General features: G+C 45.7%; 1 protein-coding gene across 1 annotated transcript in view; it reads right to left on the bottom strand.

Moving 5' to 3' along the window:
• Positions 1-17,689, bottom strand: part of ACVR2B (activin A receptor type 2B) — a 100,323-nt gene that overhangs the window by 15,731 nt on the left and 66,903 nt on the right. The window contains exon 2 of the mRNA XM_050892275.1: positions 3,344-3,551. Within this exon, the coding sequence (XP_050748232.1) occupies positions 3,344-3,551 (208 nt within the window). The remainder of the gene's footprint in view (positions 1-3,343; positions 3,552-17,689) is intronic.

Raw genomic sequence — 17,689 nt, 5'->3', positions numbered from 1 at the left:
ATCATGCAATTAAAGATTGTGCCATAAAGCACATATGACGAGGGCTGAGCTAAGACTCCTCTCATCGCCTTGAGCATCACTAACTCTATGCACTAGAAGGGCACCAGACACCAGCAGCAACAGTCCTGCTGCAGGCAGGAGGGAGGCTGCAGGTTTTGGTTTGTTTTTTTTTTAAAGTTCCATCTTTTTCAGAAGTTTTTTCAAGTGCCATCTCCATCTTCTTTAAAAAATTTATTCCTGCACAAAAGCCTTTAAGAGAATCAGGTTGCAGCTCTCTTTTTTTGTATTTGCCTGTTACCCAGGTAGCGCTACAGCCTTCTCGGCACTGAGGTTTCCCTTCACACTGTGCAAGGCGTTAGGGGACTTCCATGGATCAGACCAACTCCACTTCCACACATCCTCCCTCTCCCACAGATCAATGCCAAAAGAGACGTGTAGTGATTTTTGCAGTGCCCTAGCAGTCATTTCTTTCCCTTTCTTAAATGCCTGCTTCCCTTCCCTGCCACCTTTTGCTACGTTACCCTCTGCTTTTAGTTATTAGGGTTGGAGAGCTGCTCTCCGCAGAGAACTGTATCAAACTATTTCCTGAAGCCCAGCTAAATTATATGCATAACTTCCTTCCTTCGACCGCTCGGAGGAAGTAGCAAAACAATCATATGTGTTTGACATTATTACTCATTTATGAACCCATGCCAAGCCTCCCTTTCTGTGGTATCACTGACATACTGCCACGAGAAGAACGGAAAGGGCTCTCTTCAATCCTAACGCAGGGTAGTTTTCAGTGCTTTATTCCTTTCGGGGGAAAAAAGAGGCTATAGCCAAAACGTCTCCTGCAAGGTCTCAGCTGGGAAGCACTTGGTTTGTTTTTCAGGCTTTTACTTTTTTAAACTTCAAAGAAAAAAAGCAGCTATTTGACTTATTCAAATGAACAAAGATGTTTCAACAAGTTAAGCAATGTTTCCAGATGCTTTTTCGTCAAATCAGATAACAAGCCGTTTGGATTTAACAACATCAGTATTGGAGTCTTCAATAGAAAACACATCCTTTGCTAAATCTGTTGGTTAAGAAATCAAGCTAATGAGTGAAAACAGCCTGCTCCACATCTGCAATTCATTATCCCCGTCTTTGAGTTGGTGTGCGCTCAGGGCAGCCATCCAGGTACGTATGACATGTTATACTTAGCAAATATTACAAATGAGACAGTGGGAGAGAATGACACATTTTTCTATGGCAGCGAGGGCACGTTTCGTAGCGGTTCGTGCGCACTTCAAGGGAACGTGAACACGACCTCTCCGGTGCGGCTGTGTAAATAAACGAAGAGTACACAAGTCGATTTTTAAACACTACCTTTTTCCTATAACCTTAAATGTACATGTGCCATGTTCTTGTTTCCTTAAGATAAAGAACAGAGTAAGGAGCCATCACCCCCAACGTCCCAAGCCTTGCACTCCCGAATTTTTCACCTTCCAGCGACAAGGAGGCAGCGCTTGGCACGTACCAGCACGTGCTGCCTGTGCTCCGAGAGGAGCTGCAGCCTGGTGGAATAGGATTGTGCCCTGCATCCAGGGGATACTTTTGCAGCTATAGGTACAGGTGCATCTCCTGAGGCTGCACCCAGGAGCTCGGCATCCAAAGGTGCTGAAGACAGAGACGAAAAGGGTGTCAGCACAGCACCATCGATCGAAAAATCATCTTTTTAGCCATTTTTGCCATCTTGGGATGCAACACTACTTGCATGAAAGACTGCCGAGGGCACTCAAGGGAAGGAAAAAAAAAAAAGACTGCATTTAAACAGCCTTTATTTAATTAAAGCTAACCTTTATTTCAAATGTTGCTTTCAACACTTGTACTGTTTGTTAATTCTCAGAAGATCTTTTAGCTTTGCCCTGGAACTGTGGCTTTGAAGAATCAGGCTGCAGGATAATGGATGCTCAACCCCAGGGCTGTAAAAGGCTTGTGAGGAGCCCTGGAAACTTTTTACCGTTGTAACAGAGCAACACATTATGACAAAGTTTAAGAACCACTACATCCCTGCACAGAGACACTCAGTGATAATACAAGTGTCACTGTATAGGAGAGCAGGCACTGAAAGAAGAAATCTGTTTACAGTAAACACTTCTGCTTGGAAGTAGGAAACTAGAGTGACCTTCTGTTCTCAGAAGGATCGGCACTAAGATGACTAATGGGCCAAGGAGGATTGATTTATCGGGAAAGAATAAAAATTTAACTATATATAGAGCTTGGCTATGCAACTGGCAAGGGAATAGGTGTGGTGGGAAAGTAACCCCAGCGCTAATAATAGAAGGAAGACGAGGAACAACTCACAGTCGGGATAAGCTGAGACAATGGGCACAAAAGCAGGGATAGTGTGCAGCGCTGAAGGGAGAAAACTCTCCAGCCATGGGACAAATCTAGCCCCAACTTAAGCCCCACAGCTTAGGACCTGATGTCCTAAAACTTTTGGAATGAGAAGCTACAAAGATGTGCAGCTGGGAATTGCACAAAGGTGAGATCAACCTACATTGGTGTTACATCAAGGGAAATACTTGAATTTTATGTTCTGTTAATCCTTATTGAAAGGGTTGGGTTGGGGTTGGTTGGTTGGTCATTGGGGTTTTTTTAACAGAAACACTGAGTCGAGAGCTACTGAACATTGTTCTTTTAAACCGTGAAACTTCAGAGGGCTATTTTCTTAAGCTGTAATTCTTTTCCCCTCTGTAGAACTGCATCAAGGGAAATGAGAAAAGACTAGTTTATTTTCCTAGCTATTTAATGAGGCTGGAGCCTTCATACTACAAAACCTCGCTCCTTTTCAGCTCGCTACAGGCAGCGACACACAAACATGTGTATCGCTTTTGCTGCCCCACTCTTTCTCCTGGCCCATCTCTTAACTCAGCCGAAGAACAGTGAAACTTTTTGCAACATCACAAATGCCAGAATATCTCAACATCTAACCACCCCCAGATATCTGTGCTTTTCTAGAGAGCTCCAAATGATTCCAAGTTTTCCTTTGTATCGCCAAATGCTCTTGGAAAAACATATTGCTCTTCATTTGATGGTACAGGACACGTTTTTCAACGCATGCCAGAATTATCAAAGCTTTGCTAAGGGAAAAAAAACCACAACAAAAAAACCCTAAAAGTGCCTTTTGCAGCTTCTATTTAGAAAGTCAAGGCAGATAAGTGACAATTCTGAGAGCTGCATTAGCAACAGAAGTAATTACAGGGGATGAATGGGCCAATTGACTTGGATTTGCTTTCTTTTCCTCGATGCAAAAATCATGAGCCTTTGCACTTAGAGGAGCAATTAAACCTGTATTCAGAAAAACCAGTTAGGCTATTACCTGTCATAACAGTTGAAGTCGTCTAACCAGCAGCCTTTCTTCACCAGCTCGATGGAGCCCGAGTTGTTTCTCCAGGAGGCGTAGCAGTGGAGCCGCTTGTCCTTCTCCCCCTCGCAGCGCTCCACGCCGCTCTGGTTGGTCTTCTCCAACTCCCAGTTGGCGTTGTAGTAAATGCATTCCCTTGTCTCAGCCTCCCCACGGCCTGGTCCTGAAGCAAAATTCAAACCCCAAGTACGTTCAAGCAAAATCAGAAGCAGATCCCGGGAGACACATCTCCACGTGGCTATGCTTTAGGTGATGCATACATTTGTCTCCCTGGGAGCTAAGCAGCTCATCGATGTGAGCTTCAGCACGGTGTGGAGGGTTATTCTCCTTTGCTGGTGTGAGGTGGGGAACAGAGAGGTCAGGTTTGCCTAGGCTCACAACAGGAGCTCATGGTGAAGTCAAGAGCCCAGGTGAGACGCCCCCCAGGTCTCCTCTGGCCCGTGCTTCAACCACAGGACCCTAACAGGGGGATGTACAAGGCAATTCGTACCCAGTATTTTCTAACCACAGAAAGCCTGTTCAGGAAAGACAGCCTCCCAGGGTGCTACTTGCCGCTTGCTGGGATGTCACACAACAGAGTTACCCTCCCTCTCCACCATTTTGGGAAACACCACCTAAAAATAAATGGTTTCTTATGTAGGTAGGATGTAACTGAGAATAGATAATATTCATCCTGGGGAGGAGGGCCAGACCAGTGCCTGTTCCTCATTCAGATCCCAGTTCAGGCTTATTTGGATAAGTCTCCATATGAGAAATGCCATGTTTTTAGCTGCGGTTGACACAGCTCTAGCTGCCCCTCCACCCAAGCAAGACCTTCAGCAAAAAGCAACTCTGTTCCCCAAACAACTCTGGCCACCTCAAACGGACGTTTGGCTACCACAAACAAAGGAGTCTCCACAGCCTGTGGGTCTTTCCCCCTTTAGAGCCTTGTACCAAAGGACCGAGGAGTTCCTACTGCTCCAAGTGAAACAATTCCCCCATAGCCACCACGGCACAGAACTGAAACACGATTACAGACACATCTGTTAAAAATGGAGTCAAGTAAGGGAACACCGATATCTGCATGTGACCTGCTTTGCCCTAGGCCCTAGAAATCCCCTCTTCATTTAGAAATATTCTGCTTTGTGGCATTTTGAGGATTAGTTTAAAATGAGAAGAAGAATGAAACAAACACACGACATGTAAGCAGACAATCAGAAAAGGTACCGTGAAGCTCGTGATTTCGTAAATCCTGAGATGCCCTGCAGCCATCTCTCTTTGGGATTACCCAAACTAAGGCAAGGTCAGACCTGGCCATTATTTTGATGGATTGCAATCATGGAAAACGTAAGTATCCCAATAAAATGTGTTGACAACTGGGTAGAAAACACGAATGGGTCCCGCAGGATGATGAAATGAAAGTGCTGCGCTCCCAGAATAGCCAGACCTTTGCAAAGCGCAGAACTAAGTTTCTGGCTGGAAAATTTTGCAGTGCTTTCATGACTCTATCTTCTCCAAAGGCCATGCAACCTTCAATGTTGAGATTAAGGCAGTCAGGGCCATGTCTGGATGATCTAAATGCAACCCAGCCTGTGATTCCCACTCAACATGGCAAATCAGCCACTTCTGAAAGGTCTCTACAAGGTGAAACAATTCTGTCTTCATAAGACACTGAGCAGCGAGTGGCTTACAGCCGGCAGAGAAAACACCTAGCCTGGGCACAGGCACCAGCTCCAGGCCCCGGCTACCTTCTGTAGCTTCATCGTTTCTATACCTGAACACCCATCTGCTACTGATGTAAGTACCCTCACAACACCCAGCCGGAGAAGGGAATATTACTTCCAACTGAAGATCCAACATGCCAAGATTAAACGACTTGTCCCAAGTGAGCAGGATGCCAGGGGGAGCCTGACCTGCCTCTCCACAGCCTGCAACTCCTCAAGTTGCCAAGTCTCCAAGCTGTTACCCGGTGGCAGGATTCACCTCCAATTTTGCAGTGCATGGAGAGCCCTTTAGAGATGACGCTTGAGCTAGAGATTCCATTCAAGCTATTCAGTGTAGCCTGATCTGCTGTAGGGAATCAACCTTCTGCTGCCAACAGGCATCAAGCAAGGAGTGCAGATGACCTGGCATGGAGTGGAAGTGGAACTGCAAGAAGGTTGCAGGAGAAACCATGGTTTCTGCACAAGCTAGGGGTGATATGTCCAGCCTGCTCCTGATACTGACACCTGGACTCAGTGATGGGTAATTTTCATGGTACGGAGCAAACTCATCAGACTAGGAAGACCTCTTTGCAAGTTGAAAAGGTGTTCAATCCTTCAATCACTCTTTTTTGGGAAGAATGTTTAATCAGCATTGTGGGAGAGACTGCAAGGGAGGAAGGGTATGAGAAAGTCATAAAGCTGACTTCTGAAACTGGAAATTATATTCAAAGCACACAAGAACAAGAGCTCATTTTCAATAGCACCTGCAGGTTTTATCGGCACTTGCAAAGCTCCATCTGAGTTTTCCTCTGACAAGTTGCTTACTATAATAAAAACAACCTACCAATATCCCTCAACACAGAATAGTGTCAATATTGACACTCCTTGTTAAAGCCTTGATATTTGTTCTCTTGATACTTATACCACACTTTGTTAGGGCAGATTAAGCATTTTTGCTAAATACTGGTTAAATCAGCAGGAAAGCGAAGGAGCATTGTCTTGTGTGCAGGGAGGGCGATATCTTTTTATTTATAAAGGAATAAGTAAATATCTTAGCTTCATTGTAATACTACACATGGCTTCCAGCTGATACCTGATAGCTAATACTCACTATCACCTTCTGGTCCAGTCCTTGAAATACATTTTTTAATATTATTTCCATCATCCCAAACCGAATCCCTAGATGGAAATTTCCTCTCCCTCCCCAACCTCATCTCCCAGAAAGCAGGAAGGTTTAATGAAGCATTTGCCTGGGAAACAGCCCCAAAATCTAATCCTGGCTCAGCCACCTCTGTCTATAACCTCGAGCAATATTGTGTAGTCTCTGTTTTCTCCACCTACAATGAGAGCCAATGCAATGCACAAAGCTGTGGTGAGATTTGATGTTTCCACTGTGCTTTGAAAAGGGAATGTTAAAAAGATGTGAAGCAGAAGCTGTATCGGCTCTGGGACCAGCAAACCGAGCCTGCTAAATCCTGTGCTGAGCCCAGGCTCCCTTCCCCCAAGACAGTCGTCTTTTCTGGAACAAGTTTCAGCTGAAGACTAAGATCTGCTTGCAAACATGCAAACCCAACTTGGCAAACAGCATTCACGCCAGGAAAAAGGCCTTTCACAGTTTTCCCCCCGCTGTCAAAGTTTAGATGAATTGAATAAAAGCATGTATAAAGTTTTGGATGACTAAATACATGCATGTTTTCCTTAAAACAGCTCCTAGGGATGCTTGCATTAAGGAGACACTTTAAAAACCTGTGTGTTTGCTACCTGCTTTCAGATCTTTTTAAAAAGCCGTTTGGTAAGGATCCTCATCCCACTGGGTGCTCAGGACTGCAAGAAACCCTTCTGTTTGTGCCCAAGATGGTCTCAGCAGGAAGGGGCACGGCTCCAGGACTGGGTGTTAATTTACCTGCTGCTTTAGCTCATCAAGAAACACTCACATCTTGCTCTGTAATGGATCCCGCAGAGACCAAAGTTTCTAGCTAACTGCCTTATCTGCACTCGCTGTGTTAAAAACCTCAACTGAATGGAGGGAAGGGGAATTGAAACATGGTTTGTCCCTTTGAGGGAGAACGGTGGGATGGTGGTGACTAAGAGAAGGAAATCTGAGCTCTGCTCCTGCATCTCCGGGAAGCCATGTAGTTTTTCCTGCCTCTTCTTTCCACCTTGGGCAATGGGTATGGAAGTGCCCGTTCCCCCAAGGCCACCGGAGGTCTGTAAAAAACACCGAGCTGGACACTTCTGCAGGGCAACACAGGTGGGAGAGGCACAGATCAACCATGTCCTCCTTCTCATTTCAAGCTGCAAGAAAAATCGGAGGGTATTGCCCCAAAATGGGTGCAGGAAGCGCTTGTCTCCTTCCACTGGACACAGCTGATGCATTAGTGCAACAAGGGTTTGGTTGGATGTGAGTGGGCTTCCCTCAATGCCCAGCAGCACAGCCTGGCTCCAGGGAGGTGTTGAACCAAACCTGAGCAGCTGAGGGAAAGCACAGGATTAATTTTGGCAACCAAAAGCTTTTCCTGAAACAAAAGCTTTTGGATGCAGTCACAAACCACAGCTTGAGATGGACTGAAGGGGCTATGTCCCCCTGGTCCTGCCTTTCCCTCTCCACGATGCTCTTGCTGTCTCCCTCATGCCAGCACTGGCATGTGGTAGGAAAGCTCCTGACCTCCTTCATTTGGTGGCATTGCCTGGTAAGGACACCCATGCTTAGCTTTTGGCAGAAAGTCAACAGGACTTGGGCGTAACGAGATATAAAACATTTGCTAAGCAAGCGTTGGAAGATTGCTGTCTGAACTTGGTTTAATTCATTGGGCCCCCATTCCCCTCCCACCTAACCCAACTCTGCCAGCCACAAAGCAAAAGTTGGAAAAAAAGCTGTTTCCTACCCAGCAGGGACTCCCATTAGGTACAGGCAAGAGGTACAAACGCGGGTGGAATCTGCTGGCCCCTACCACACTTATGCATTTTACAGGGGAGATGTTTCAACCATGTCTGCAGAAACTACCGCAGGCAGAACCGCCTCGCTGCATAGGCAGTGCTTTGCAGAAAACACTGAGCAAGCAAACCAGGAGCATGCAAGTCGGGCAGGAGCATGGCATCTCCAGCAGTGCAGCCTGCTATGAGCCCCAGTTCTCTGCATGGTAAAGAGCCTCGTGTCAGCAGCCGGGCAAAAACAATAAACATTTTAATACCATGATCCACAAATAGTCATTTAAGGGATACAGTCTGAAGCTGTGTTTGAAATTGGAGTCTAAGGAAGAATTAGGCTTTGCAGGAGCAGATGGGTTTCTGGCATCCCACTGCATCCACCCAGTACCTTGGGGAGGACGCAGAGTGGCTTCTCCCAACACCTTCCTCGAACAAAAGCTGCACACAATTACCTTTACACAAAACACCACCAAGCCCAAATAATTCCCAACACATCATGAAGGCAAAGGGAGGCTACCCACCACCACTCATTTTTGGGGTGAAAGTCAACTTTTTGACCTCAGTCCTGAGAAACTATCATTACGCCAATTCCCTTGGGTCAATTTTCTGCTCCAGATAACTCAAGCATCACTACGATTTTGCCGAGCAAGATGCCCAGCACCTATCCGAGGCCCGTAATGATCGGAAGTGCAGTCGAACCACTGTGCGATGCGGGAAGACCTCTCTCCTCTACTTGGGATTTGCAAGGCACAGAGGGAGCTCATTAAAAAGGGTCCTCTTGAACTGAAGGACTTCAGCCTGCTGAGGCATGGGACCTTGCTGCTGATCTGAGACTAAACTCTGCTCTCCTAATTTGGAGCTGCCGACAGATCACTGAGGCTGTGTCATTATCCAACAGCTGCTAAATTATAGCCGAGATCCAGCGTAGCAACTCTGGGTCTAGGTGTTAGCAGTTGCTGGGATCCTAACTCATAATTAGATACATAAGGAATATCTTCCCCAAGGCTGAAGGCTGCTATAAATCTCAGCTCTTTATCTCTGCCTGTCCTCTTTTTAAAACCTAAAATGAAAGTATATACGAAAAGATGGGATGTGTCAAAATAGTCTGCATAAACACTGAGTGATTTACCAGACAGTCTGTTTGCCTAACTGTCAAAACCACCGGGCTTTATATATGAAACTGTGTATGCAACTGAAGTTATTTGCAAACACTTAGTTATGTCCCTATATAGCTCTTTGTACATGTAATTTTATAATATAAAATGACAGAGATTGTACACTGAATTGGGGTAATTGCCCTCTAATTTGGAGGGTAATTGCATGTAGCAATTAAGCAACTGCGGATGCATTCTTGCATGTGTGATTATGGAAGTCGGGCCCTTTGTTCGAGGGTTGGGTTTGTTTTCAAGAGCTATCCCTCAAACCACAGCATGGTTGAGCAGAGCCGGGAAGTAAGAGGCCACCGGGCGCTCACCTTGCAGCGCAGCATCTGCTGGGATGAGCAACTTCAGCGCCGGCTCACGCCCGACCCTTCCCACCGCTCAGCACCTGCGGGGATGCTAAACCAGCCGCCTCCGAACCCGGGGCTGAATTTTGGCACATCCTTCGGTGGGGGGACCACGATCTAAGCATGTGTAGAGCACACTGGGAGGCACGGGGGAGGAGGGAAAGGCAGGCAAAGAGGGCTGGTGCCCCCCAGCTCTCCCTTTCCCAGCCACCTGCCCAGAAGTTATGTGCAGGACTGCAAACTGAAGAAATTCAAATAGTTGTTGCTAGCATTTCGGATCCCAAAATCAAGCCAGAGGAAGGCTTGTAACTGGGAAAGTTTGGAAAATGTTGCTCTGGAGAGACCACCCAGTTGCATCTCTACAGAGCCGATAATGAATCCGCAATTAGTAAGCTTTGCTCCAGCACTTATTCCCCAAGCGGGGTGATTTCATTCCTGCTGTACTTAAATAATAGGGTCTAAATACGTTTTTAGGCAAAGCATCAAACTAGCGATGACATCTGTGGTTAAGTACATAACTGTACATGAGGATTTAAAGACTTGTTGCTTGTATCCCCTGTTCTTACACAAAAGCCTTGAAACGGCAGAGCCCCATGTAACAGAAACAAGTGCCCTTGACTCTGCAGAGCCCCTTTCTCAAGCCAAAACTTCACCCCACCTTTGGGGACCTCCATGGCCAGCGTATGCCCAGGCACAGAGCAATCAAATACCCAGGGCTTGCCCCCTTCCAGCCAGCTGGATGCAGGGATGGGCGCTGCCCTGGCTAATTAAAAAGACCTGGTAAAGCATCAACGATTGCAAAATGTTTTGAATCTTAAGCCAGATCAGGTAAAACCGGGCCCATCCAGCACTGAGAACATCAACAGTGTAACGCCAAGGGAACATATTACTTTGAATTTTGTTTTCTGTCAATACATTTGGCATATCCCACGATAAAAGAGCTCTAAGTTTTCTAGTCAATCAATGGCTGTTAATCTATTATCTCAGCATATATTGCCATGGTAACCTGCAATGATGCCATTGACAACCAGTCTCAAAAGGACAAGAGGCTTTAAGTCATTTTCTTTTAAAATTAAAAAAGGAACTTTAATATTAAGAAATACATCCTCCTTGCTCACCAGGGATGACAACTCAGGGCTTCTATATTCACACCATGACTCACGCTTCACAGCTTCCACGGACATCTGTGTAGCAATCCCCCCCCCATATATTTCTTTTTTAACTTGGGCTTAAGTCAGTAAAAGATAACAAGGAAATTATTCAAAAGAATTAGATCTTTATTAGAATTTTCCCCCAAACTGCTAGTAAAACCTGTTTTGTACAATATAGGGAGCACGTTTTAAGAGTCATTACTACCAGCTCGGGGAAAGGATGCAATAAAGGTTTAATTCTTCTGAATAATTTCCCTGGTATTTTAAGTCAAATAAGGTGGATAGAAGAAGGATCTGGAGAAGGACATGCAGCATCCCAGCTCCTTACAAGTCCACAAAACCGGGCAGATTCCTGTTTAGGGAAGACAGAGCTGAGTGAGATGACAACATTATTCGATTTAGTGAAATACTGAGTGTGCACACACACACACACACACACGATGAGATTAATCTCTTGGCCCAAAGGGGAGGATCACTCAGGAAAAGGTTTAGTAAATCATTCCTCTGGCCAGGCAGAGCGATCCAAGGAGGTTTGGCCAGGTCACTGGCTGGACTGGTGTGCGGCAGGACAGAAATGTTGCCAGCAGTTAATCAATTTTTGGAAGCAGTGCGTTTTTGACTTGAACTCAGCTGGTCATTTCTGTATTTTATTTAAAGAAGAGATCATTTTAGTTATCCATTAGAAAAATCCTATTTTGTAGCATTTCAGTTAAGGACAAAGCCAAAATGCAATTAGATTTCTCCCTTCGCATCGCTAACTGTATCTGTCTCCCCAAAAAAGGTTTTAGTTCTTTAATAAAACCATCAGGGAGATCAATCAAAAGCATTTAATGCCGTGGTGCTTCTGCAGTTCATGTTTAAATGCACTTTGGGTCACAAACGAGGCAATTTGGACAGTAGAGCTCAAACCGGATTAGTAATAACACACAGAAAAGGCCTAATTTCTTTTTTTTTTTTTTTTAAAATACAGATACACACTCCTCGGCTACACCCAAGAGGATAAAAACAAAACCAAGTCAGCCTCGATGAACAGAAAGTTACGCATCCAAAAAGGGCCCTGCCACCGACCGCCTGCCTGCACATGGCACGGGGTGGAGGAGAACGCGTGAAGCTGCAGACCGCCCATCCAAACTTCCCGAGATGCTGAGCTGCTGTCTATCCGTGTGTGACTGTCCCCAAGGATGCCACCTCGTGCAGGACCTCTGCCGTAAGCGTAGCAGGCGAACACCAATCGCTCCTCCATCTGTCCCGCTCGTCAGGAGACACCTCCCGGCTTCCTTTGTACCACTACACCAAGAAAATGCCTTGCTCCATATCGGATTTCCACAGAGGAGAGGATGTGTTTTCCCCCCAGACCATGAGTGTTCAAACAAGCATTATAGTTACTGAGATTATTTTTTTTCTTACATCTGAGGTATGCATTTATAAAAGCATTAAGCAGACCATTTATTTGGCTTGTAACAGCAATGACTACTCTCTGGCATGAAAAATGGACCCTTGTGGGCTAAGCACTGTGCAAATAAGCTACTGAGAAGGTTGTCTCAGCCCCCAAACTTTGCAACCTCAGTGATGGAAAATATTAGAGTTTAATTACAAGATTAAGATATTTCCAACTACACTCCTAAAAATCAAATAGAGGGCAGATTTTGACCAGATGCCACAAATCACTAAGTAAAATATGCAGCAAATTCTGAAATGACATTTAAAACATAATCATTTGTTCTCTCCCGTTCTCCTCGGGAGCCAGCATGAGGTCTCCAAAGAGCATGGGAGGAGGAAGTGAAATCACGTATGTTCGTAAATATTTTCCCCCCACACAGCAAAGTTTTGAAAAGCTTTCAAAGCAAGCCTACAAAAGAAATTTCCTTCCAGGCAAAGGGATGAGGATACGGGAGCATCTCCTTGTGGAATGCAAAGATTTAAGGAACAGCAATAACCACGTGGCAATACCTTTCCCAGCTCTTTCATGTGTGCCTGCTCCATCCCACCGTCCTCATCCTCCCATGATGCTGCCACCAGCAGAAATGCTTTTCAGAGCTCCTGATTTCTAAGGTCTTCTCCGGGGAGAGACCGATGTGTGTCTAACACACCACAGCACACCTGGCAAGCCACAGAGAGCTTCGGTACCCAAATAGCAGCACCTCAATTCATAATCTACACATGGTCCTCTGAGATTTATCAGCAGGGACATTTCAAATATGCTTTAAAATGTGCTGAGTCTACTAAGATTGGGCCCCAAGTGCTTTTCTATTGATTCTGCTTGACATTTCCAAATACCACAATTCCAAATTTAATTCACTGGTAATTGGAAAAACTGTAATGCATGTAAATGGACAAGAAGATGTTGGAAGTCCAAAAGGTCAAGCATCAGGAAAGCATGCCCCCAAGAACTAAATGATGTTTGTTTGTCTTCTTGTCACCCTCTTCCACTTGAATAATCAAAGCTCGGAGTTGGGCAGTTTTCTCAGCAGGGTGGAAGAAGAAAGGAAATAAAAAAGCACGATCACTCTAAACTGTGGGACAGGGTTCAAAATCACTGTTTTAAACTCCATCATTGACCAAAATTCAAATACACCATAGAGATGACTCACTTAATCAGCAGATTACATGAGCAAGTGGGAAACTCAGGGAAGAATTAATTTGATAACTCTGTCAGTAGAAGATGATTCTCTCTATCTAGAAATCAGGTTTCTAAGATTACCTTTCCGCTATGCCGTAGCTTTACAGGCATTGAGCTTCTTCTTGCCAGCCAGGTGAAGGGTTGGCAGCGGCAGAGAGAAAATCTTACCAGACGTATAAGTTCAAACCTCAGTTCCAGTGTGATGATGGATGTTTGTTGGCTGATCCCAACTGGGGTCTCTACTTTATTCACCTGAGAAAATCAGACTTCTGCTTCAGAGGAACCAAGGGCTTCAGCAAGAAGAAATGCTGTGGGACCACATGAGGGATGCTTGCCCAGCTCTTTACGTAGAGCTCTGAGTCACAGCAAAGCCCACAGCTCCCTACAGCATCCTCAAGGGTTCAATGTATTGATGGGTAATTAAGCCCTGTTGGGCAAAGACCATTCGCATATTATACAAAATACAGTAGGACAAAATTCCCGTATTTCTCCATGTTCTAGAGAATAAAACATGCACATTTTAGCTGCCAGTTCGACCTGCATTCCCCAGCGCGTGAGCAATCACTGATGCTCTGACACTCTGGTGCGTTTTAGCTCAAAGGGTAAGAATATGATCAAAGTACAGTGCACAAACAAGCACTAGCACAATTTATAGCCAGTGTTACACTGATGAAGGACAAGCATGCGTTACCACATCCCAATCAGTTTTTCCTCAGTTCAGCCCACAGCAGTATGTATGAAAATACTTGATAACTCCTTGAAGCAAGCGACATCTTTTACATTACATCCTAGATCTTCAGACCATTCAAGTTTTGCAAAAGAAGAAATCACTGACTTTTAAAAGCCTTTTTCCCAGTGTACATTGGTATTTCAAGAGTTAACAAGCTTCAGTCAAAGCACGGGAAGGCAGCTGAACCTAGCCCGAAAGAGAAGGGAGGCAGGAAGAAAAGCAACTCTCTAGCCCTTGCAATCACACACTAGCCTTAAGCCCTGCAAAAGGAAGTAAAGACATTCCTAAAATTCTTCAGAGGATGAGAAGCGAGTTGTCAGCCAAATCAGAAGCCCATTTCTCCGTCTTTACGCTCTTAATGGCAAATCCCACATGAGCAATTTTAAAAGCCTCTTTTACAATGGAGTTTTCTCCCAAGTGGCTACAGCACGTCTAAGACTTGTCTCATGTTTACAGAAATGTACCTTTCTCCTTTGGGTCTATTGAAAAAAGCTCCTGTCAAATGACCTGAGGAAGGAATGTAGCACAATCCAATACCATCATGCAATTTCCAGTGATTGTTTCTGTCACAATAATGAAAGGCACGGAAGAAACGGTTGGATAACTGCAGTGATTCTCTAAAGACAAGTTATAAAATAGATGCTGAAGAGATATTATGTAAAGGGGGTTGGGGGGGGAAATAAAGTCACCTATTAGCTTTCATCTTGATTACAGGCACTCACCAGCATCCAGATTCCACTTTGAAATAAAAATGTTTCTGAGCAGATTGTCCCAGAAAGTTGAAACTCTCCCTGTTTCACAGGCGGAAAGCAACAAAATAATTGTGCGCTCTTGGACAGGTCTTCTCCTTCCCAGTGTTTTACAGTTTTCTCAAGCCAAAAGGAAGACTAAAACACTGTGGACCACAGTGTGCACATGGCACGGAAGGAGAAGCACTTACCCTCCATGCATGTCCAAGCTTTCTGGATGACATGAGCTCAACAGCTCCACCCCAGAAACTGGGTACATTCCCTTCCAGTTCAACTTTCTATTTAGATGACCGTTCCCACGGTGACCAGGCTCCAATATTACATAAAACAACATAAAGTAATATTCTAAGATTCAGTACTGTACTCCTAGACAATTTCCTAACCTCAGATAGGTGGGAATCTCCACAAACCCCATCTCTGATGCTGCTCCCATGTATTCAGATGCTGATGTATGAGAATAAGAAGGCAAAGGCAGGGACTGGGAGAATGAAGAACCACCCACTGCAGGAGAAGATCAGGTTTGAGACCATCTAAGAACCTGAAGGTGCACAAGTCCATGGGACCTGATGAGATGCATCCACGGGTCCTGAGGGAACTGGTGGATGAAGTGGCTAAGCCACTATCCATCGTATTTGAGAAGTCGTGGCAGTCCAGGGAAGTTGCCACTGAGTGGAAAAGGGGAAACGTAACCCCCATTTTTAAAAAGGGAAAAAAGGAAGACCCGGGGAACTACAGGCCAGTCAGTCTCACCTCTGTGCCCGGCAAGATCATGGAGCGGATCCTCCTGGAAACTATGCTAGGGCACATGGAAAATAAGGAGGTGATTGGTGACAGCCAACATGGCTTCGCTAAGGGCAAATTGTGCCTGACAAATTTGGTGGCCTTCTACAACAGGGTTACAGCGTTAGCGGATTAGGAAAGAGCAATGGATGTCATCTACCCGGACTTGCACACGACATCCTTGTCTCTAAATTGGAGAGACATGGATTTGACAGATGGACCACTCGGTGGATAAGGAATTGGCTGGATGGTCGCACTCAAAAAGTTGCGGTCAACGGCTCACTGTCCATGTGGAGATCAGTGACGAGTGGTGTTCCTCAGGGGTCGGTATCGGGACCAGCCCTGTTTAACATCTTTGTTGGCGACACGGACAATGGGATTGAGCGCACCCTCAGCAAGTTTGTTGACGACACCAAGCTGTGTGGTGCGGTCGGCACGCTGGAGGGAAGGGATGCCATCCAGAGGGACCTTGACAGGCTGGAGAGGTGGGCCCGTGTGAACCTCATGAAGTTCAACAAGGCCAAGTGCAAGGTCCTGCACATCGGTCAGGGCAATCCCAAGCACAAATACAGGCTGGGAGATGAGTGGATTGAGAGCAGCCCTGCAGAGAAGGACTTGGGGGTATTAGTGGATGAAAAAGTGAGTATGAGCCAGCAATGTGCGCTTGCAGCCCAGAAAGCCAATCACATCCTGGGCTGCATCAAAAGTGTGGCTAACAGGTCAAAGGAGGTGATCCTCCCCCTCTACTCTGCTCTCGTGAGACCCCACCTGGAGTACTGCATTAAGCTCTGGGGCCCTCAGCATAAGAAAGACATGGACCTGCTCGAGCAGGTCCAGAGGAGGGCCACAAAGATGATCAGGAGCCTGGAACACCTCCCCTATGAGGACAGGCTGAGAGAGTTGAGGTTGTTTAGCCTCGAGAAGAGAAGGCTCCAGGGAGACCTTGGAGGAGTCTGAAGGGCCACTCTGAAGGGAGTGGCCTTCCAGTACTTAAAGGGGACCTACAGCAAAGATGAGGAGGGACTCTTTATCAGGGAATGTAGTGATAGGACAAGGGGTAACAGTTTTAAACTGAAAGAGGGTAGATTTAGATTAGATATTAGGAAGAAATTCTTTACTGTGAGGGTGGTGAGACACTGGAACAGGTTGCGCAGAGAAGTTGTGGATGCCCCATCCCTGGAATTGTTCAAGGCCAGGTTGGATGGGGCTTTGAGCAACCTAATCTAGTGGAAGGTGTCCCTGCCCACGGCAGGGGGGTTGGAACTAGATGATTTTTAAGGTCCCTTCCAACCCTAACCTTTCTATGATAAGGAGATGGAGGTGCCCTTGTCTGGGCACTTGCAGGGACACCACAAGTACTTAAAGGGATTTATCACTGGAAATGCAATTAGAACCCAAGAGAAGGCTCCAGGGAGACCTTATTGCAGCCTTTCAATGTACAAAGGAGGCTTACAAGAAAGACGGAGAGAGGCTTTTTACCAAGGCCTGTAGTGACAAGACAAGGAGCAATAGTTTTAAACTGGAAGAAGGTAGGTTTAGATTGGCCATAAGGAAAAAAAAAATTTATGATGAGGGTGGTGGGACACTGGAACAGGTTGCCCAGAGAAGTTGTGGATGCCGCATCATTGCAAGTGTTCAAGGTCAGGTTGGATGGGGCTTTGAGCAACCTGAGCTAGTGAAAGATGTCCCTGCCCATGGCAGGGGCAGTTGACTAGATGATCTTTAAAGGTCCCTTCCAACCCAAACCATTCTGTGATTCTATAATGGAGACAGCTGGATCTCTGAAAGAACAACAACAGTATATGGTTGTCAGCCTTGATTACACAACTGTTGTGGTGACAAGAGGACGTCTGATCCCTGGTGATTTTCATCATGTTGAGTGTTACCAGCTGTGACCCACAGCGCACAGCACTGCTCTGCTGCCAAAGTCACCATCCTGATTCCACCACAAGGCCACTAACTGCCCCAAGTCACCCCCTGACTTGCCATGCCTTGGTTTCCCTGTAGATAAAAAGGCCTATCAACAGGCATCGACATCTGAAGCACTATGTAAGATCTAGCTGAATTTCTAAGCAATCATTTTATACAAATCCTCCCTCTACTAACCTGAACTCTCAGTGGAGAGACCTTTCCTGATATCAGAGAGTAGGTCAG

This window comes from Gymnogyps californianus, chromosome 2, assembly GCF_018139145.2.
Source record: "Gymnogyps californianus isolate 813 chromosome 2, ASM1813914v2, whole genome shotgun sequence".
Classification (NCBI taxonomy): domain Eukaryota; kingdom Metazoa; phylum Chordata; class Aves; order Accipitriformes; family Cathartidae; genus Gymnogyps; species Gymnogyps californianus.
The sequence above is the reverse complement of the archived record's forward strand: the minus strand, read 5'-3'. Positions and strand labels throughout refer to the sequence as shown.